Genomic DNA, 21798 nt, shown 5'->3' with positions numbered 1-21798 from the left:
CAAAAAATGCTGAGTATTTCGGAGTTTTTTGTGGCTAGTTATGATGGTGAGTCGCAACCATACGGGGTTTAAGGACAGCGCTGTGGAGTGAAGAAAATGAAACTAAAAACATGATGAAGTTAATTGCGCCGTTAGTAGTTGGTCTCTTCTAATAGACAATGCCATGAGATGGAACAAGCATATGTGGTTCACTCTTGCTTGATAGACAAATCATTAGGACTACCGATGCTTAATGTGCTCCAATATCCATCCATCCATTTTCTGAGCCGTTTCTCCTCACGTGGGTCGCGGGCGTGCTGGAGCCTATCCCAGGAATCATCGGGCAGGAGGCGGGGTACACCCTGAACTGGTTGCCAGCCAATTGCAGGGCACATACAAACAAACAACCGTTCGCACTCACATTCACACCTACGGGCAATTTAGAGTTGCCAATTAACCTACCAAGCATGTTTTTGAGATGTGGGAGGAAAACGGAGTGCCCGGAAAAAACCCACGCAGGCACGGGGAGAACATGCAAACTCCACACTCTAACCAGTCGTCCACCGTGCCGCCTGCTCCAATATTGATGTCTTAATTTTAGTTTGAACACTTCCAAAACTTCTAGGAGTATTAAGAACATTTGTCTTATTCTTAGTCAACTGGTTTAAGTTCATAAACACAACCAAGAGAACATACTCTATTTTAGGTCACATGTTAAAATGCCAGTTGCTGCAGTGAAGCCGCAGAACAAAAAGGCTGTTTGTGCCCTTTTTTTTTTTTAATATCAATGCCTTATGTTTTTGATACAGGAAATGCCATGCTTAAACTGAAATCTCTCTGTATCTATATATATATTTTTTTTTATTTGCGTTTGAAATTACCTCACTAGAAATGTAGACAAGAAAACAGTCTGCTGCATATGCATAATTTGAATTTAAGAAAATAACTTGATTATCTAAAAAAAGGAAACTAATCAGTTGTTCAATATCAAGGGAAATATAATTGCCCTTTAACCAAGCAAAAATATATTTTATCGTAATACTTCATTATTCGATTGCATTCTAAGTTGGATACTGGATTACTAAAATATTTGATGCAGCCCTAATTGCAGCACTCCTGGATAGGGCTGTGCGATATTGGGGAAAAAAATGACACTTCCAGTTTGTTTTTGTTTTTGTTTAAACCTGCAATCTATATTGCGATGTGAAATACAGGATCAGTGTTGGGAAAGTTCATTTTCCTGTGCGAACAAGTTCAAAGTTCAGTTCAACGTTCCAAAAATGAACTTCAGTTCATAATTCAAAAATTTGAACCAAGTTCACCGGTCCAAAAACAGACAAGTTCTATGTTCTCGCCCCCAATGTGTTGCTGATGGGCTATTACCCTGAAAATACCGGCATTGAATTTCCCCATTGTTGCCACCCATTCAATACACACTAGGAGCCAGCTGGAGCTTTCACCTGACAATTTCAAAAACATATGAGGAAAAACTTGTTGCTTGAATGGTGCTTTTTTTTTTTTTTTTTTATAAATGAGGACTTAAAACCAAAACAGGACCTTTGTGCTTCATGTGCGAACAAAAACATGCAACACAGTATGACAAGAACAATGGTGGATGGACATTGATAACTTTGCATTCCTCGCAGCTCTGGTTAACTATATTAACAAAATTATCTATTCTTATATTGCAAAACAAAATGAATTCCATATTACCAGTGTGATTGTACACTGTTTTAACTAAAGCATTCCGATACAAATAATTTTCCCAGTAATCAATTTTTACACTTGTACACCAAAAGACTAAATTCACTCCCATTTACGCAGTGTCCCTGAACACACCTCACACACTGCCTTGTGCCTACCAAGTTTCATTCTGAAGAGCAAAATAGGATATTCATCAAGTGTACAATCTTTTAATCTATTCAGCATGTCCAAACAAGCCCCTCTGCTGATCGCTTTTATTATTACAGGACACCAACATTGCTGCAGACCCTGCAATGTGACTATTGCGCACACGTTCATTGCGATGACGATGCTCAATCAAAATATTGTGCAGCCCTTTAATATCACTTGAAATAAAGTGAGAAAAAGTATGTAATAATAAAAAAATTAAAATATATAATAATCATTTTTCATAGAATAGCTGAAAACATACGTGGTATGTATCGTTATCGCCATATAAAGTGGCCCATTATTGTGATCATTTTCTTTTCTTCTCTAGCTGGAAGTAAAACACATCATGCCTCTGACACAACCTAAGCATGTTGATCCATCCGTCACACGCCAAGTGATTCTTTTCATGTATACAACTCTTCCTTACCTGGTATAGGCTCCTGGTAGTGGTTCTTGAACCAGCGGAACAAGCCGTTGACTGAGGGAAAGATCTGCGAGCGGTACCTGAAGCCATCCGGGGTGATGGTCACGTACTCCACCCTGCGGACAGACAGAGACTCTCATCAGAGGGATGTTGCCCCATTGAACAACATCCTGTCAAGATGGTCACACCGACCGTGGTTTTCCTCCAGGTTGGTATCCCAGCAGGAACTTTCCGGGCAAAGCTTTACACGCAGACACAAAGTATGGAATAAAGGTGGGCTTCTCCCTCTTGGTCTTGACCAGCAGCTCCTCCATTTTCTGTCAGCAACACAAGACCAAACCAACTGATAAATGACAAGCTCATTACTAGTCACGTTTCCACGGACACATCCAGTCCCGAAGTCCCAAATGTAGCATTGATCCTTTCTAGGGACAACAGAAACAAAATCATTCAACATGAAGTGATTGTGGAAGAATAACTTGCCTCCTTGCTTCCTCCGTTACACTCTTGAAGGTTTTTGTGGCTCAGCAGGTCGCGAGCGAAGGACGCCATGGGTTGAATGAAGCGGGCTGTGATTTCATCCAAGTCTTCAAACTCCTGCAACAATCCAACCAGTCATCAGGAATACAACACAGGAATCTCTCTCTCACACACTCTTACACGCTCTGGATCCGCCATGATGGAACTTCCACAAAGTTGGAAACACACGCTTGTCTTGATAAGATCACTTATTAACACTTGTGGACAATTAACCCTCTGGAGTCCATAGACGTGTTCAGTTCACATGACCGCTTTGTGATGGCGTCACGGCAAAAGACGCAACCTCGCGGAGCCTCTCAACTTTTGTCGAAAGTGCGAACTTTAACCTATATACCGTTTTTTTTTTTTTTTTATTGTGTTAATAGACCAGGAAAACCAGAATTATGATGAATTACACTGAATGATGCCCTGATTATTGGCACCTTAGCTTAGGTAATTCTAAAGAAATCACTTGCGAGCAAGCAAAACAAACACAAAATAAGTAAAAACTGTGATTACCCTTTTCTATTGGTGGGAAAAAAATGCACATCAACCAATCAAATCTAGTTGCTTCGTCAGGAAAGAAAAGGAAACTGTTGTCAGTCTGAATCAGTGAGTGACGATGGGGCCAAAAAGGCACTAAGGCAGACTGACATGCAAGCGTTGCCTGCAGGTGGACAAACAAAAGGGACACACCATAGAAGGGTCAATCCTGTGCATTGGAGTGGACAGGAACTGGTTTTTGGAGTGGCACAAAATTTCTGTGTAAAAGAGCCTGAGGAATTGCCTGAATTTTACTGTAAATAATTGTTTGCTCAATTTTTCCACAAGATTTGGAAATTTACTAATGACAGTATAATTGAATTCTGTTATAAAAAAATCTCATTCAATGTGTGGTTTTCACAATTAAATTAAACTTTTTCCTACCAGGAATTCGTTTTCAATGTGATTTTGGGTCCAAAGTATTCCTATAGTATGTAAAATGTTAAAATAAATAAATACAACCCTGTACAGTCACACGTGAGGTTGTGCTGGGGAAGAAAAAAAAGAAGAAAAAAAAGACCCCAAACAAGCCAAGGAAAACCTTTTAAGTAAAATATGTTAAACACAAAAGTCGTCAAAAATGGCCAATTTGACCCTTGACTCCAGAGTTAAAGGTATACTGTCCTTATCATTTTTGTTCCAGTGAAAAGTTCATAGTTATAATTCATTTGATAATGGTGATTTTTGATTTACAACTAATAATTTTAAAAATTATTAAAAAAATGCTGCAGTGTGCCATGTTTTTTGAACATGTGACTTGATAAATCACATGTGGGGATACCAGTGGACAAAGGCAGTACAATATACAGGGGACACTATGCAGATGCATCTAGAGTTAATCCTGAAAGGATTAATCCGTGTCGCTTTGAGCCAAAGCGACAAACTACGCCTACTGAGAGAGATTCTGCTGTGGATGAATTAGAAGTGGTGCCGAGGTCTTTTCAGGCACATAAACTTTGGAGAACAACTGATTTAGGAGGTTCGTGAGTGGTGCTGGTGCGGGAACTGCACTCACATGGACAATGAATTTGTGCTGCCTGGAAATGAAAGAGCCCGAGGATCGGATGTTTGCGGACAATCTCAACTGGATCTTAGAACATCAAACTTTCAAACTTAGCATACGAAAAGACCTTTCATTCCAACCAAAGCTGTCCTGATAATATGTGGTGAAGACAAGTCTGGAGGAGCCAATATCCACCAACTAAACACACAACAGCATGAACAATGCAATACAGTCATTAAATTTGTACTTAAACTGATGTTTAAAGATGTTCTACTATAAATCACAGCTGTGATTTGCAAGGATGTAAAGTTTAAAGTCCCTGACTCGCTGTGCTGTTATAATGCATATTGTCACTTTTAAAATTACTCGTTTACACCCACATTGCTTGGTTTCAACTAGCGTGATGTCATACTAAAAAAAAAAAACTTCTGAATGATTCCCAAGACCTCTGGGAGAATATTATATGGCGTTCTTCTTTTCCTTTCTACTTGTCCCATTAGGGGTTGCCACAGCGTGTCATCCTTTTCTATGCAAGCCTATCTCCTGCATCCTCCTCTCTAACACAAACTGCTCTCATATCATCCCTCACTACATCCATCAACCTTCTCTTTGTTTGGTCTTCCTCAAGCTCGCTTGCCTGGCAGCTCCATCCTCATCACCGTTCTACCAATATACTCACCCTCTCTCCTCTGGACGTGTCCAAACCATCGAAGTCTGCTCTCTCTAACTTTGTCTCCAAACCATAAAACCTCAGCTGTCCCTCTGATGAGCTCATTTCTCATTTTATCCAACCTGGTCACCCCGAGAGCGAACCTCAACATCTTCATTTCCGCCACCTCCACCTCTGCTTCCCGTTGTCTCTTCAGTGCCACTGTCTCTACTCCGTACATCATGGCTGGCCTCACCACTGTTTTATAAACTTTGCCCTTCATCCTAGCAGACTCTTCTGTCACATAACACACCTGACACCTTCCTCCACCCGTTCCAACCTGCTTGGACCTGTTTCTTCACTTCCTTAGCACACTCACCATTGCTCTGGACTGTTGACCCCAAGTATTTCAAGTCCTCCACCGTTGCTCTCTCTTCTCCCTGTACCCTCCCTCTTTGCCCTGCGCCCCTCTCATTCATGCACATGTATTATTTTTTACTTCGGCTAATCTTCATTCCTCTCCTTTCCAGTGCATGCTTCCATCTTTCTAACTGTTCCGCCACCTGCTCACTGCTTTCACTGCAGATCACAATGTCCTCTGCAAACATCATGGTTCATGGGGATTCCAGTCTAACCTTATCTGTCAGCCTATCCATCACCACTTCAAACAGAAAGGGGCTCAGGGTTGATCCCTGATGCAGTCCCACCTCCACCTTAAATTCCTCTGTCACACTTACAGCACACCTCACCACAGTTCTGCAGCCCTCGTACATGTCATTCTAACATACTTCTCTGCCACTCCAGACTTCCGCATGCAGTACCAAAGTTCCTCTCTGGGTACGCTGTCATAGGCTTTCTCTAGATCCACAAAGACACAAAGCTCATTCTGACCTTTTCTGTCATTCTGTCCTTTCCATCAAAATCCTCAAGGCAAATAATGCACCCGTGGTACTCTTTCTAGGCATGAAACCATACTGTTGCTTGCAAATACTCCCTTGTGTCCTGAGTCTAGCCTCCACTACTCTTTCCCATAACTTCGTGTGGCTCATCAACTTTATTCCTCTATAGTTCCCACAGCTCTGCACATCACCCTTGTTCTTAAAGATGGGCACCAGCACACTTTTCCTCCATTACTCAGGCATCTTCTTATCCGCTAGAATTCTGTTGAGCTAGTCAAAAACTCCACAGCCCTCTAGGAGAGGTGGCTGTCCCTCTGTCTGGCCAACCTGTATAGATCCTTTTCTCCTTCTTTAGTGTTCAACCTGGCATACATGTCATCATATGCCTCGTTTGGCCTTTGCCACCTCTAACTTTGCCCTATGTCGCATCTCAATTTATTCCTTTTGCCTCTCCTCGGTCACTTCTTCATCACTCCTGTTTCCTTCACCAACATGTCCATTACAATCTGCACCAATCACGACTCACTCTCTGTCTGGGATGCTCAGAATTACTTCGTCTAGCTCCTTCCAGAATTTCTCTTTCACCTGTGGGTCACATCCTACCTGTGGGGCATAGCTGCTAATCACATTATACATAACCCTCAAGTTCAAGTTTCAGCCTCCTCACTCGATCTGATACTCTTTTAACCTCCAAGACATTCTGAGCCAACTTTTCTTTAAAAGAACCCGACTCCATTTCTCTTCTCATCTAAATAAAAAAAATTACATTTACAATAATGTATCTTTGTTCAAATGAATGGTCTTCCATTAGATGGCAGGAAGTATAAAGAGTAATTAATGTATCCACTTTTTGTGACATTTGTGTTTGTTGGTGTGCCGTGACATTTTTCAATTGTAAAATATGTGCCTAGGCTCCATAAAGCTTGAAAATCACTCATCTCGTCAGGTCATGTATTCTAATCAGTCAGGTCAAACCAACATTACAACATGACAGAAATAATGGGTGCTAACTTACTGTAATTAAAGTACCATATTTTTGCAACCATAAGGCGCACCGTATTAAAAGGCGCGGTCTCAGTTACGGGTTCTATTTCTGTATTTAACACATACATAAGGTACACTGTATTATTGGGCGCAGGTATGGTAAAACATATGCTATCTTAAAACATACGGTAGCATGCATGCATGCTAAAACATATGCTAGCATCATGCTAGCGTATGTTTTTAAAAGGCGGCGGGAGCAAAACTGAGTTTGGTTGTACTTTATTGAAGTATTTAACAATGTACTCATGTTATTTTTTTATCAATCCTCATCCACAATTCCATGTTTTTGCGCCTTATGGTCATGAAAATACGGTACTTTATGTGTACTGTGGCTGTATTGTAATTAACTCCCTGCCAATGCCGCCCAAAGACGTCATTAAGAATCCATCTATTCCCTGCCAATCAGAATCATCTTTATTTGCCAAGCATGTCCAAAAAATGGCGTTTTTTAACGAGGATGGTTGGGAGGGTCTTGTGCAGTTTATGTGATTGTCAAGCCTCTGGATAATTGCAATGAGGATTGGCACCCTGTTGAGGGCAACAATGCCTTGAGGTGAATGTCCCTCCCTCAGAGGAAGAAGAAGGAGGGGGCGGGCTGGCTGGCGGGGTACAAGAGACAATGAGAAGAGAAACAATAATGGCGGAAAAGAGAGAAGACAAAATGATAACAAAAAAAATCAGAAAGTAATTACTAGTACTAGAAATGTATTGCGCTAAGACAAGAAAAATATTCCTGCGACCGACAGGAATGACGGCTTAGATCATGCGGGGAATAAAGGATGACGCTCCAAGCCGATCCCTTTGTTCCAAAGCTATCGCACAAAATGCCGGCCCATACATATGGCGAGATGCTCTCGGCCACTTGCTGGCTGATAGTCTGCCCACCAGGATTTGAAGAAATGGGATTCGGAATCGTCAGAGAGTGAACTTCCTTTTGGATAGCCAGGCACGCTTCCTCCGATGAAGATCGACAAAGTTTGGCGAAGACAAAGGTAACTCGTTTGCAGCTCGCGTTAGCTAAATTTAGCGAGCAAACAGGCTCCTTCAATCCTTGTTACATAAAAACATAATTTAATCCCACTAGTTCACATTACAATGTAACATCTGTTGCCAGTACTGATTTGAATTTTCCATTACGTTCATCTTGGAGGAATTCAACAAGTCTTTTAGGATTGGCAAGAAGTAATGCGTTTTTTTTTTTTTATACCCTTGCAAAACATGTCATTAATAAAAAGTATTCTCTAGTAATCGTATGTATTTTTAAAAACTTACAGGTTATGCATCCAGCAGACTCCCATTCCAGTAAGCAGTGGATAAAAAAAAAAGGTAATTGAAAGCTTTTTTTCCCTCCATGTCCCACGACAGCAATTTCAACAATGTATTTTTATAGAAATAGTTATATTTCTAAACTGCACAGGTTCTGCTTTGAGCAGAAGTAGTGACTGGTTTCAAGGAGAATGACAACCACACAAGATTCCATTCAATGCCAACAGAAGAATAAAATAAGATATGGATAAAACTTTGCTAGATTTTATGCGCAAGGTAATAATAAAAACCTGCACAGTTGAGCAAACGGTAGAGGAGGAGAATTTGGAGGAAAAAAAATGCAAGTGTGGGAGGCCCATTTGTTCAGGCATCTTTGTCAAATGTAAATTCTGTACATAGTTTATACTTGTAAATAAATTATTTTTCAGTCAAAAGTACTTTCTCAGTGTTGTTTTATGTTCAAATGTTTGAGATTTTCACTATAGAAAAAAAATATTGGTGTCAAAGTCATTGTTCTGCTTGCTGTGTCTGCTTTCACAAAAAGGCTGTTTTCTCCGTTTTTTTCTTCCAGAAACAGATTTGGCTGAAAGTAGCCTATATTTGACTACTGATTACTAAAGAACGATATCAGCTAGAGACAAACTTTTTTATTTCTGATGAAAGAAGAGAGTCTGATCTTTCATTTGATGGTTTTGGTGTTTATGTCGTCATAGTTCATAATATTCTGTGGGGCTTGGAAAATCAGTGAAATTGCTTGGAAATGCCTGGCAGTCTGGGGGTTCCCTGCTCAGGAAACGGCTGGCAGTGAATGAGATAAATAACTTCACACACACACACACACACACAGAAACTTTAGAGCATGATTTGACACAACGCCGGCATGTTTACGTACAACCGTTAGTGCTCGCACTAGCTTGCAAGACTACGTAACGTTTTGTTGCCTGCTTGCGAGCCGTATCTTATTAAAAGTATGTAAACATACGTCAAGCAATCCTTGAATTAATGTCCTGTCCCAAGCACCACCACGTTTTTCCCCATTTTGTTCTTATTATACACAGTGAACCCGCGGATGCCGAACTGCGAATATGTGGCCGTCCACTCTTTATACTTTTTTGTGACATCCTTCTCATGTAAAAAAAATATGTGGCTCAAAGTGTATGTTGCTCATTCAAGTTGAAGAACACACAGCAGTTTGTCAGCATGTTTCCTGTTAAAGGGGAGATTTGTACCTCATTGTTGATCCAGAGCGTGTGTCCTAAGCTGAAGGCGTTCTCTTTGCCTTCCTCTCTCACGTCCACGTGCTGGTAGATGCCGTCAGCCACCTGGAAAACATCCGAAAACATGAGATTTGCTGCAGGGAGAGCGCGGGCTCGTTTCTCCTCCTTACCTTCCACGTGACGGTGAGGTGGTTCTCTCCTTTGCTGCTGGGTCTGATGATCAGGTCTCCTTGGTCCAGTGTCTCCATCATCTTTTCGGCCTGGTTAAAGCTGATGTTGTGAAAGTTGGGGTGAGCAATGACACGCTTGATGTATGCTGCGGAGAGGAAGCGGGAGAGTTAGTTCAGCCGAGAGCAGCACGAGATGGAGGAGACCGAAGGCCTCTTGTGCAAACTGACGTGTGCGCTGCTGTTTCTTTTTCAGCTCCTCCTCCTGCTTGAGGTCTTCGGATTCCGCATCGAAGTCATAGTAGGTGTCCTTGGGTAGCTTCCACTCGTTGGCCTTGTCTGACAGGTCCGAGGTACGACACGTGAGGTCCACGCTGAACTTCTCAATGTCGATCTTCATGATGCGGCAGTGAACAGTCATGCCTACCTGGAGGCGGAGATGCGTTTGAAAAAGGTGATGCAAAAGCAGGCGGAAGCAAACTAAAGTCTAACCTTCACTCTCTCCTCTGGGTGTTTCACCACTTTGTCACTCAGGAACTTGGTGGGAATGAATCCCTGCACACCGTTATCCAATCTGCTCCGCACCCCGATGGCTTGTCCGGGGCACGAGCCGCTGTCAAAGTGATTCCACACCTGTGGACACAAAGACGACAAGTTATATCAGATACCAGAAGTGACTAGTTTTTCCACACTGAGGAAAAGCCGCACGGTACCTCGCTGAGCTCGGGGAAATTGTCCTGCTGGCAGAAGGGACACTGCCACAAGCCCGTAGTGTCGTTACGGATGGCCTGGTCGTAGCTCTCCCCCTGGGGGCGCCGGTGAGCAATGCCGGTCACCACGCTTGTGATCAGCTTACCTGGATGACAAAACAGATGAGGAGACTAGCGCTTGTTCTTCACTAAACCACAATTGTCTCTTTGCGCTTCTGTTGAATGGGCTGAATGTAGCTAATGCCTAGATCAGACCACAGGATTTTAGACCTGATATTGGCCCGATTTGCTATCAGATTTCCCAGATCGGGGCCGACATATTTTGTCGAGAACGACAAAACATGTAGTGTGACATAATCCACGACCAACGATTTGGCCCTACTTTACTGAAGCTTTAGAGCATGATTGGACAGAATGCCGGCATGTTTAGGTACAACCGTTCGTGCTAGCACTAGCTTGCTAGGCTACATAACGTTTTGTTGCCTGCTTTCGAGCCGTATCGTATTTAAAAATATACGTGAACAGGTTTCCCTTGCCCGGACGTGGGTCACTGGGGACCCCCTCTGGAGCCAGGCCTGGAGGTGGGGCTCGAAGGAGAGTGCCTAGTGGCCGGGCCTGCACCCATGGGGCCCGGTCGGGCACAGCCCGAAAGGGTAACGTGGGTCCCCCTTCCCGTGGGCTCACCACCTGTGGGAGGAGCCATAGGAGTCGGGTGCAGTGCAAGCTGGGCGGTGGCCAAAGGCAGGCACCTTGGCAATCCGATCCCCGGCTACAGAAGCTGGCTCTAGGGACGTGGAATGTCACCTCTCTGGCAGAGAAGCAGTCCGAGCTGGTGTTTGAGGTCGAGATGATCCGACTAGATATAGTCGGACTCTCCTCTACACACGACTGGGGCTCTGGTACCAGTCCTCTCGAGAGGGGTTGGACTCTCCACGGTGAGAGGCACCGAGCCGGTGGGGGGGGGGGGGGGGGGGGGGCAATAAGTATACCCACACCTGCTCGGCTGTACGTTGGGGTTCACCCCGGTGGACACTTGGCACCAGGAGACCCAAAGGCGCAGTTCGATGATCGACTTTGTGGTCGTGTCATCGGACTTGCGGCCGCATGTCTTGGACACTCGAGTGAAGAGAGGGGCGGAGTTGTCAACTGATCACCACCTGGTGGTGAGTTGGCTCCGATGGTGGGTACGTATTGTGACGATTTGCTGGGAACGTCTCGCAGAATCCCCTGTCAGAAGGAGTTTCAACTCCCACCTCCGACAGAACTTTGCTCATGTTCCGGGTGAGGCGGGGGACATCCGAGCGGACCATGTTCCGCGCCTCCATTGCTGAGGCGGCGACCGGAGCTGTGGCCGTAAGGTGGTCGGTGCCTGTCGTGGCGGCAATCCCCAAACCCGTTGGTGGACACAAAACGGTGAGGGATGCCTTCAAGATGAAGGAGGAGCCCTATCGGGCCTTTTTGGCCTGTGGGACTCCTGAGGCAGCTGATGGGTACCGGCTGGCCATGCGGAATGCAGCTTTGGTGGTCGCTTCAGCAAGAACTCTCGTATGGGAGGAGTTTGGTGAGTCCATGGAGAAAGACTTCCGGACGGCTTCGAGGAAATTTTGGTCTACCAGCCGGCGTCTCAGGAGGGGGAAGCAGTGCACCATCAACACCGTGTATAGTGGAGATGGGGCGCTGCTGACCTCGACTCGGGACGTTGGGAGTCGGGGGGAGAATACTTCAAAGACCTCCTCAATTCCACCGACACGCCCTTCCATGAAGAAGCAGAGTCTGGGTTCTCTGAGGTGGGCTCTCCTGTCTTTGGGGTTGAGGTCACCGAGGTGGTTAAAAAGCTCCTCGGTGGCATGAGATTCACCCAGAGTTCCTAATAGCTCTGGATGTTGTGGGGCTATCCTGGTTGACACGCCTCAGCAGCATCATGTGGACATCGGGTACAGTGCCTCTGGATTGGCAGACTGGGGTGGGCCCCCTTTTTAAGAAGGGGGACCGGGGGGTGTGTTCCAACTACAGGGGGATCACACTCCTCAGCCTCCCTGGTAAGGTCTATTCAGGGGTGCTGAAGAGGAGGGTCTGTCGGGAAGTCGAATCTCAGATTCAGGAGGAGCAGTGTGGTTTTGATCCTGGCCGTGGAACAGTGGACCAGTTCTACACCCTCGGCAGGGTCCTTGAGGGTGCATGGGAGTTCACCCAACCAGTCTACATGTGTTTTGTGGACTTGGAGAAGGCGTTCGACCGTGTCCCTCGGGGAGTCCTGTGGGGGGTGCTTCGGGAGTATGGTGTACCGAACCCCCTGATACGGGCTGTTCGGTCCCTGTATGACCGGAGTCGGAGTTTGGTCCGCATATCCGGCAGGAAGTCGGACTCGTTTCCGGTGAGGGTTGGGCTCCTTCTTTACCACGTTTTCTGGTTCCGCCTCTTCGACGGTGTTTGATTTGACAAGATAAAGTAAAAGAAGGGATGCGGTGGTATCTGAATACATGTCATGTAGTGTTGCCACTGACCGAGATACGGCAAGATTTTATACCAATAGTCTGACAGGGCGGCACGGTGGCCGACTGGTTAGAGCGTCTGCCTCACAGTTCTGAGGACCTGGGTTCAATCCCCGGCCCCGCCTGTGTGGAGTTTTCATGTTCTCCCCGTGCCTGCGTGGGTTTTCTCCGGGCACTCCGGTTTCCTCCCACATCCCTAAAACATGCATTAATTGGAGACTCTAAATTGGTGTGACTGTGAGTGCGAATGGTTGTTTGTTTGTATGTGCCCGGCGATTGGCTGGCAACCAGTTCAGGGTGTACCCCGCCTCCTGCCCGATGACATTAACTTCAAATGAGAACTGAGGTTTTTTTTTGTTTTTTTTTTTGCTTGAACGACAGCATCATTTTCAATAAAGGACAGTGTGAATGATCTCACCGATGTAGAAGGTCTCTGGAGTCTCCTTAGTGAGCAGGTTGAAAACCTCCTCTGTGTTGGGGACTCTGTAGGGGACTCGCAGGTCTTTGTATCTGCAGCTCAGCTCAGCTCTGATGTCATACAACGTGATGCCCTTGTTGCCGTAACCCTGCAAATGAGAAAGGACGTGAGGGTGGGGACGGTCAGGAAGCCAGTCGGGGCACCCACGGGCCGGACGAGAAGCACATGCCGACCTGTCTCTCCAGCTCCTCGGCAAAGGCATCCAGATCCAAGTCTTTGAGCCGTTCCGGGTTCTCCAAGATCTCTTCGAGGGCGCCGGCCGGGTTGGCGTCCTCGGCCGACTCGTCGTACTCCAGCGCGTCCACGGCCATCTTGCGAGCCCACTCGTACGTCTCCGGGTGGACGCGAGAGCCGTCCAGAACCTCGATGTACGAGTCAGTACTGCAGAAGCAAACTGAGATGAGTCGCGTAAAAACAGGCTGACAGCATGAGGGTGTGTAGCGAACGCAGACCTGTCTCCGAGCGATGCCGTGTCAATCTTGATGAAACCAGCGCAGTTGATGAAGACCTTTGGGCCCATGTGACACATTGTGACCAGCTGGGTTCTGTTCTCCAGACGCGTGTTGTTCTGCTTCAGGATCTGATCAAAGGGACAGGATGCTCGTCACGGCCGAGAGCAGCGAAGGGGCCAAGGGATGCCAGAGACAAACCTTGAGCAGGTGGGAGCCCTTCCTCGGGCCCAGACCGCACACGTACTGGACCAGACTCTGAGTGTGAGGGTGAGCGATGGCCCGGTTCACGTCCACGCCGACCTCGTTGACCCGATTAATGAACTCGCAATAGAGAGCTGACAGCAGATCCTCCTTTACCACGTGTTCCTGAAACACAAGTGGATCCTCGCGTTGACTGAACGCACCTTTCAGTAAACAACAGGGATTGTTTGGATCACGCATTATGGGACAAGGCGACACCCGCTGGCGTTGAGAGGAACTGCAAAGCCGAACCGTGGACTCGCATTTGATGTTTAACCAAAGAAAAAATTCTGTTTTGATATTTTACAAACTGTCGAATTATTCTAAATGTATGCCTCGATGTCTGTGTCAGTGTGTCCACTTTACAAGCGCAGCTGCGAGAGATTCTATTTGTCTTGATTTGACTCCAAGCAGCATGAAATGTGATTTGAACCGTAAGCAGTTGCTTTGCCAAGACTGTATAAACTAGACTTTACACCGATTTTATCGGGCTGATTGGTATCGGCCGATCCATCCATCCATTTTCTAAGCCGCTTCTCCTCACTAGGGTCGTGGGCGTGCTGGAGCCTATCCCAGCTGTCATCAGGGGGGGGGTACACCCTGAACTGGTTGGGTATCGGCCGATATTTAGCATTTTATGCTGATCGGCTTTAATGTCATAATTCACTCCGCAAAAGACATTTACTCCGCGTTGCCATCGTGCGCAGTATGTTTGAATCCAAAAGCTAGTTTATTTTTAGCCTTGTCGCGTGTCTTTTGACATAGTATTGGAAATATCTGACAGCCAATAAAGTTATTTAAATAAATAAATAAAACAAAATAAAAAAAACATGTCGGCGGTGTGGAACAGACAACACGTCTTAAACAGGCAACGCGTAATGCCCGATCAGACTATAAGACAAAATTGCTCTGTCAGACTACTGCAATAAAATCTTGTATTCAGATACCACCGCATCCTGTTTTTTACGATCATTGGGCTTTATCGTCAACAAAAATGCGTCCGGATACACTCGTTACAAGTGTTTTATTATTTTATTATAAGGACAAAATGGGGAAAAACGTGTGTTGGTGGTCAACGGTGCTCAGGACAGGAGAGGACGTTCGTTTAAGGCTTGCTTGAGGTATGTTCACGTACTTTTAATACGATACGACTCGCAAGCTGGCAACAAAACTTTATGTAGCCTAGCAGGCTAATGGTAGCACGAATGGTTGGATGTAAACATGCAGCCGTTCTGTCGAATCATTATCAGGTTTCGGTGTGTGTGTGTGTGACTGATTAGAATACACGATCTGACTAGAGCAGTGATTTCCAACCTTTATGGAGCCAACGAATATATTTTACAATCGAAAAATCTCACGGCACACCAACAAACAAAAATGTCACAAAAAGTGGATCCATTAATTACTGTATTTACTTCCTGCCATCTAATAGAAGACCATTCATTTGTTCTGTCTGACACTATGCCTCACTTGCATTAATAGAGGAACAAAGATACTTATTGTAAGTGTAATTTTTTTGAGCGATTAAGTACACAAGTATATACAGTAAATGAACAGGTCATTTAAATGGACACATTCCTCCATCTTGTGATCGGATCGGTGATGGGTTATCGTTTTTTTAAACTCCCTGATCGGCCCCAAAAATCATGTAAAGCCTAGTATAAACAGTCATTCTATATGCTTGACCTGTGAGTCGAGAGTACAAAGTTGTGAGTATTTTATATAAATATATTATTTAAAACCAATTTTATGGGTCAAAACTGTAGACTAGATTCAAGCTGATCGGTGTGGTCTTGTCTGGTCCTCGGTCCTCTTTGAACATGCCCCCTGGGTATTTAACCCCTCACTCACGCTGCCAGCAGCTCCTCTTGGTTCTGTGCACTTGTCTTGCTTCCTGGCTTGCTATCAGCTCCCCACCTGCGGGGCGACCTTTGCACCCACCCTCCCCGCCTTTTTTTCTATATTCGGACACGCGGCTCGGTAACCGCGTGCCTTGGGGATGGAGATCAGGCTACCTAGCCTTCATGGCTCGCCGCTGCTAAGCCTCCAGAACAGTTCCTCCTGAGCTACCAGATACGCTCCGAGCCAAACGTGAGTTTTCTGAACTTGCTAGCCGATCCCGGAGACAGGCGAGGAGAAAAACGGTCATATTCTCCCAGCGAGGTGTGACGAACAACAATTTTTCTTCTGCCTTTTTTTTCTGTCCATCTTTTTCACCAACCTCCTCACGCCCCGAGATAACTGAGATAGACCACCCCACCGACCAGCTGATCTACGTTCGTGAGTAGACACTGCAATTGTCGCCATGATGTGCAAGATTAGTGCCTAATAATTGTGGGGAAATTACTAGCGTCACACAAAATCCCAATTTTGCTCTCTCCCGTTCTGACTCAACCCATTAAACGGTCACATTAAAATTTTTAGCCCAACAGCACATGATGTCCTATTTCCCTTTTTACGCGTTTTTTCTTCTTTCACCAGCATTAGTGTTATTTCCTACCTTTGTGTTTCCCTATAGATCCCTCGTAGATTTCATTAAATATTCCAATAAAAATAAATAAATAAAAATTCCACTCTTGGTTATGTTTTGAGTTTAAGCAAGCTTCTGTCATCTAGAACTCTTATTTCATAAAATGTAGCAACCTTGAGAATACGAGAGTGATAAAAGGTTTGTTGTCGCTTTCTCCTAAATTTTTATACATGTAAAAGTGACATAGTGTCCCTTTACGAGACAAATTAGGTTGATTTTAACGTTAAACCGTAAATGGCACTAACCCGGAAGTGAATGCAGGCGTTTACCTTCCTTCCTATCTTTATCCAAATTAATAAAATTTTTATCCAAACCAATACACGCTACATAGGTTTGCTAGTTTGACAATGTTAAATAACTACAGGTATGACGATAAAATATTTTTTTATTATTACACATATATTCGGTATATGTGATGGATGATGCAAGCTCTCAGGCTGGCAAGCTGTACTCTGTCCGTCTTCGTTGACCGGACGGAGGCATAAAACTGTCGCAGGGTATCATTCAAAACAAATGGTGAAGTGTTCAGTTCATATTTGACAGTTTTTATGCCAGGAACTGTCTCTGCGTTTTAATCGCCTATTCTGTTGTTTTCTTCACGAACAATTTAATAAACTTGTTGACAGGAACGACTTGAGACATTTGAAGAGTGTATATTATCAGCTGATAACGTATACTGATGAAATTTTCTGAGCCAATCAGAGCAGAGTATTCACCAAGACTATGGTATAATACTGTGTGCTCTCACGTAGCTGCACTTCCTAGCACCTAAAAAAAAAAAAAAAAATTAAAAAAAAAAAAAAAATAGACCTGTTGTTACAGCCTTGGGGACTTGAATATTTTTCCATCCAATAGTTTTAATTATCCATACTTTTCCAGACCTGGAAATTTATTAAATCAAGTTCCATACTTTCTATACTGGGTTAGGAACCCTATTAACAGTAAAAAGGAATTAACAGACTCACTGGCTCCACTTTCAAGTAAAACCATAAACCCAACACCACCGTGGGGAAACATAACCCTCAAACAGTAGAAAAGGAGATGCAGGAGTGCATAGAGGAAGTGAACAAATAGCATACAAAGTCCATTTTGAAATATTTCGTGAACAACAAACTTAAAATGAAACAGTCAAACAGGCACGAATATCACATTTTTCAAATTTCATCCCAGCTAATAAGAACAATCCCAAATTCTTATTCACAACCATGGATCTTTTAACCACCAGCAATTGAAACGAATCTTGCAAGATATCAACAGATGCCCTTTGTGAAGATTTTGGATTCCACTTCAGACATAAGATTGCAGCTATTAGATCCAGTCTTCTATCACAACAAAATGTAGTTTTTAGCAGTCCTGGACAGTCACTTTTACCAGAGGAAACATTGTGGAGTTTTGGCCTGGTTGACGCAAATACACAAGTTTTCTCTCAAGTTCACCCAACAACCTGCCTTTTCGATCGAATTCCCACATCACTTTTAAAAACATTATGAATTATTTGAGGAACAGTTCTTAAACAGTGTTAATTGCTTTCCAGACGGGTGTCTTCCCCACTGCCTTCAAAACGGCAGGCCAGTCTATTACCCGCACTCTTTTGCTACAAAGCCACGCTGTTGTAACACGTGCAGAATGTGGTTAGACATTGTCTTGCTGAAATAAGCAGGCGCGTCGATGAAAAAGACGTTGCTTGGATGGCAGCATATGTTTCTCCAAAACCTGTATGTGCCTTCCAGCATTAATGGTGCCTTCACAGATGTGTAAGTTACCCATACCATTGGCAGAAACACAGCCCCATACCATCACAGATGCTGGCTTTTGAATTTTGCCTCCATAACAGTCCGGATGGTTCTTTTCCTCTTTGGCCCAAAGGACATGACGTCCACAATTTCCAAAAACAATTGGAAATGTGGACTTGTCGGACGACAGAACAATTTTCCACGTTGCATCGGTCCATCTTAGATGAGCTCGGCGAGCCCAGAGAAGCCGGCGACGTTTCTGGGTGTTGTTGATAAATGGCTTTTGCTTTGCATAGTAGAGTTTCAAGTTGCACTTACGGATGTAGCGCCGAACTGTATTTAGTGACATTGGTTTTATGAAGTGTTCCTGAGCCCATGTGGTGATATCCTTTACACATTGATGTCGGTTTTTGATGCGTGCCGCCTGAGGGATCGAAGGTCACGGGCATTCAATGTTGGTTTTCGGCGTTGCCGCTTACATCCAGTGATTTCTCCAGATTCTCTGAACCTTTTGATGATATTATGGATCATAGATGATGAAATCCCTAAATGGCTTGCAATTGTACGTTGAGGAACATTGTCCTTAAACTGTTGGACTATTTTCTCACGCACTTGTTCACAAAGAGGTGAACCTCGCCCCATCTTTGCTTGTGAATGACTGAGCAATTCAGGGAAGCTCCTTTTCTACCCAATCATGGTACCCACCTGTTCCCAATCAGCCTGTTCACCTGTGGGATATTCCAAACAGGTGTTTGATGAGCATTGCTCAACTTTCTCAGTCTTTTTTGCCACTTGTCCCAGCTTTTTAGGAACTTGTTGCAGCCATAAAATTCTAAGTTAATGATTATTTGCTAAAAAAAACAAAATTCATCAGTTTGAACATTACATATCTTGTCTTTGTAGTGTATTCAATTAAATATAAGTTGAACATGATTTGCAAATCATTGTATTCTGTTTTTATTTATGTTTAACACAATGTCCCAACTTCATTGGAATTGGGGTTGTAAACTAAACTGACTTCTGACTCCAATACCACTGGTCTTAACTCTGTCTCCAGCTTTGGGACGGCGACTTCTGACTTGTTTTGGATTTACGGAGGAATCCAGAATTACCACAAACAGATAGATGTGCTGCGTGGCTGCATCTTTAGTCACCATTTTGTTGTTTGGTAGAGTGTAGATTCTGTCCTTACATTGCGAATCACACGCAAGAAACCCCCCACTGGTCAGGAAGTGAATCAATTCAGCAGATTTGCTGACTCGATATTGAATTGCGGGGGGGAAATATTACAATGCATTGATGAATCGATGTTTTTTCTCACCACTATTAGCGGAGTCCGCCTGTTTCTCTCTCAAGACAACACAGAGGTGCTGATGCATGCTTTTATGTCTTGTCTACATTACTGTAATGCCCTGCTCCCTGGTCTTCCGAAAATTCATTTATTGTTTTCGTCACCTTTTACTTTGATGTTTTTAAGAGGAGGCTTAAGACTCACCTTATAAGTTTGTCTTTTAACTGATTTGTTGCATTGTTTTATCACCTTTTCTTTTTAGCTCCAATGTTTTCCTCTAGGGGGCCTCCACACTGGGAGGTGTGTATGGTCCGCCTGTGGGTACGCTGTCCTGGGGTTATCTCAGGCCGGGCGGATGAGCTCCGGGGTCTCTGCAGAATGTGTGGAGTCTCCCGAGGTTGGGGTGGTCTCTGGGGCAGTGCTCCCTGCAGCTGTGGGCTGTGGCGCCTCTTAGTATGGATGCTCCCTTTAACTGGCCTTTCCACACCTAGTTCCTTAGTGCTGATCCATGTCACTAGAGTTACTGTGTTTGTATGCATGTGTGTATTTTTGCGTGGGGGTAGGCAAGGCTGGTCTTTTCTCTATTGCTGTGATTTGTTTTATTTATGCACTTTGTGTATAAAAATAAAGTTTAATTTGATTTGTCATTTGAAAGTAAACACCTCTCCTTCACAAAATTAGATTATCCAAATTCTGGATCTGGATGAAACTTGATCTTAAAATTGTTAAGTGGCAGCAGTGGTTCACTTTGCTGATTTGACATGGGGTAAAGATTGAACCAGCTACCGACTCACCTGCAGGGGGTGCAGTTTGAGACAGATGATGTCTTCGTCAGAGCTGCAAACCTGAGCATACTCCACCAGTGGGTCTTGGATCTTCCTGGCGATGGACACGGCCTGGCGCAGCAAGGAGGGGTAATCTCGAAAGTCCGTCTGCATGGGGCCACGGCAGCGTGTCAAGCGGGAAGCTGGTAAACGACAGAGTCAGTTTGGTTCGGGTGTGTACCTCCGACTTCTTGCTGTTCATGTAGAGCGTGGCCAGCTCGTTATCAACCATCTCCACGCCGACGGCGGGCAACGACGACTCCTGCTCCAGCTCGGCAATTGTTCTCTTGATGTCCTCCATGATCATCTGAGCATCCCTGCACACAAACGCAGGCATCAAATGTTCAACATGACAGTAGAATTCTTATCATGACAATACATCACTGAAGATATTGGTAAAATGTGTGAAAGTAAAAACTTGACTTTCGAGGTGAATTTATTACATGACCAAGTTTGTAACTCAATTTACTCTTATATCAAATCAATTTCCCTCATTGTGGTGCATTTTATTTTATTTAAAAAAAAAACTGTCGAGTTCAGCTGCATGGCCATGCAGAATGGTGGATCTGTATGCCTTTTGTGCTGGATGCTGGAACAGTTTTGAGATACTTATTAAAATATATATATATATATATATATATATATATATATATATATATATATATATATATGTTACTCGGATCATTATTGAAAATGCAGCTAGACAGAAAAGACTTTTAGGGGACAGACAGAGGGACAGAATGGACAATGGGAATAGGGGCGCGAACCACAGCAGAACAATAGTGAGTTTTGATATTTGACCACAAGTAACATTACAAAAGTCAAATCTTCTTATTTGTGGATGGGGACACACACAAGGGAGGACATCCAACTACTTTTTTTTTTTTTATTATTATTTCACATGAGCAAGTGCCGTATTTGACTCACAACACAAAAATAAATAATCCAACAAGCGATAGATCGTAACAAGTATTGTAAGTTGGGCCACTTAAAAGTTAAGGTGATAATGTGGATGTGTTAAAAGTGCAGTCAGAAAGGAGTCCGACCGTCTTACCGGTTTTCTCCGGCAACGGCGATGACGTGAGGCTTCTTGCTGGACAAAAACTTCTTGAGGTTTTCAAGGTCGTTGGCCTTAGGATAACAAAATGAGTGAGTGACGCTCTAACACACATATTTCATCTTGTGACGTCCTCCGCTCGCACCTTCCTCTCTCGTTCATCCTCCCTGAAGGCATTCCTCCTCTTCATGAAGTAAGGCAAGCGCAGGAAGTCCACCACCTCGCCTTCGCCATTGATCAGAGCGCAGAAGACAGGCGTATCTCTGTCAGACAGAAAACATGTCATCTATCAACGTGACTCTGGCAAGTAGTGTGTTCCCTCGCTGTATCGGAGTTCATCATTCACCCCCACACCATACAGCATACTTTTTAAGCGATCCATTTTTTT

The 21798-nt window shown here is 44.2% G+C and overlaps 1 protein-coding gene across 1 annotated transcript in view; it reads right to left on the bottom strand.

Annotated features, from left to right (window-relative positions):
• The window catches only part of supt6h (SPT6 homolog, histone chaperone and transcription elongation factor), a 35934-nt gene that overhangs the window by 2579 nt on the left and 11557 nt on the right, over positions 1–21798 (bottom strand). The window contains exons 18-33 of the mRNA XM_061703317.1: positions 21556–21673; positions 21408–21484; positions 20535–20670; positions 20324–20461; positions 13934–14101; positions 13736–13863; positions 13457–13664; positions 13224–13371; positions 10317–10459; positions 10096–10236; positions 9835–10030; positions 9607–9752; positions 9449–9541; positions 2780–2893; positions 2489–2613; positions 2300–2412 (exon numbers count right to left, since the gene is read on the bottom strand). Coding sequence (XP_061559301.1) covers positions 2300–2412; positions 2489–2613; positions 2780–2893; positions 9449–9541; positions 9607–9752; positions 9835–10030; positions 10096–10236; positions 10317–10459; positions 13224–13371; positions 13457–13664; positions 13736–13863; positions 13934–14101; positions 20324–20461; positions 20535–20670; positions 21408–21484; positions 21556–21673 — 2192 coding nt within the window. The remainder of the gene's footprint in view (positions 1–2299; positions 2413–2488; positions 2614–2779; positions 2894–9448; positions 9542–9606; positions 9753–9834; positions 10031–10095; positions 10237–10316; positions 10460–13223; positions 13372–13456; positions 13665–13735; positions 13864–13933; positions 14102–20323; positions 20462–20534; positions 20671–21407; positions 21485–21555; positions 21674–21798) is intronic.

Source organism: Phycodurus eques, chromosome 17, assembly GCF_024500275.1.
Source record: "Phycodurus eques isolate BA_2022a chromosome 17, UOR_Pequ_1.1, whole genome shotgun sequence".
NCBI classification, from domain to species: Eukaryota; Metazoa; Chordata; class Actinopteri; order Syngnathiformes; family Syngnathidae; genus Phycodurus; species Phycodurus eques.
Note: the sequence above shows the minus strand (reverse complement) of the source record. Positions and strands in the feature narration are given on the sequence as shown.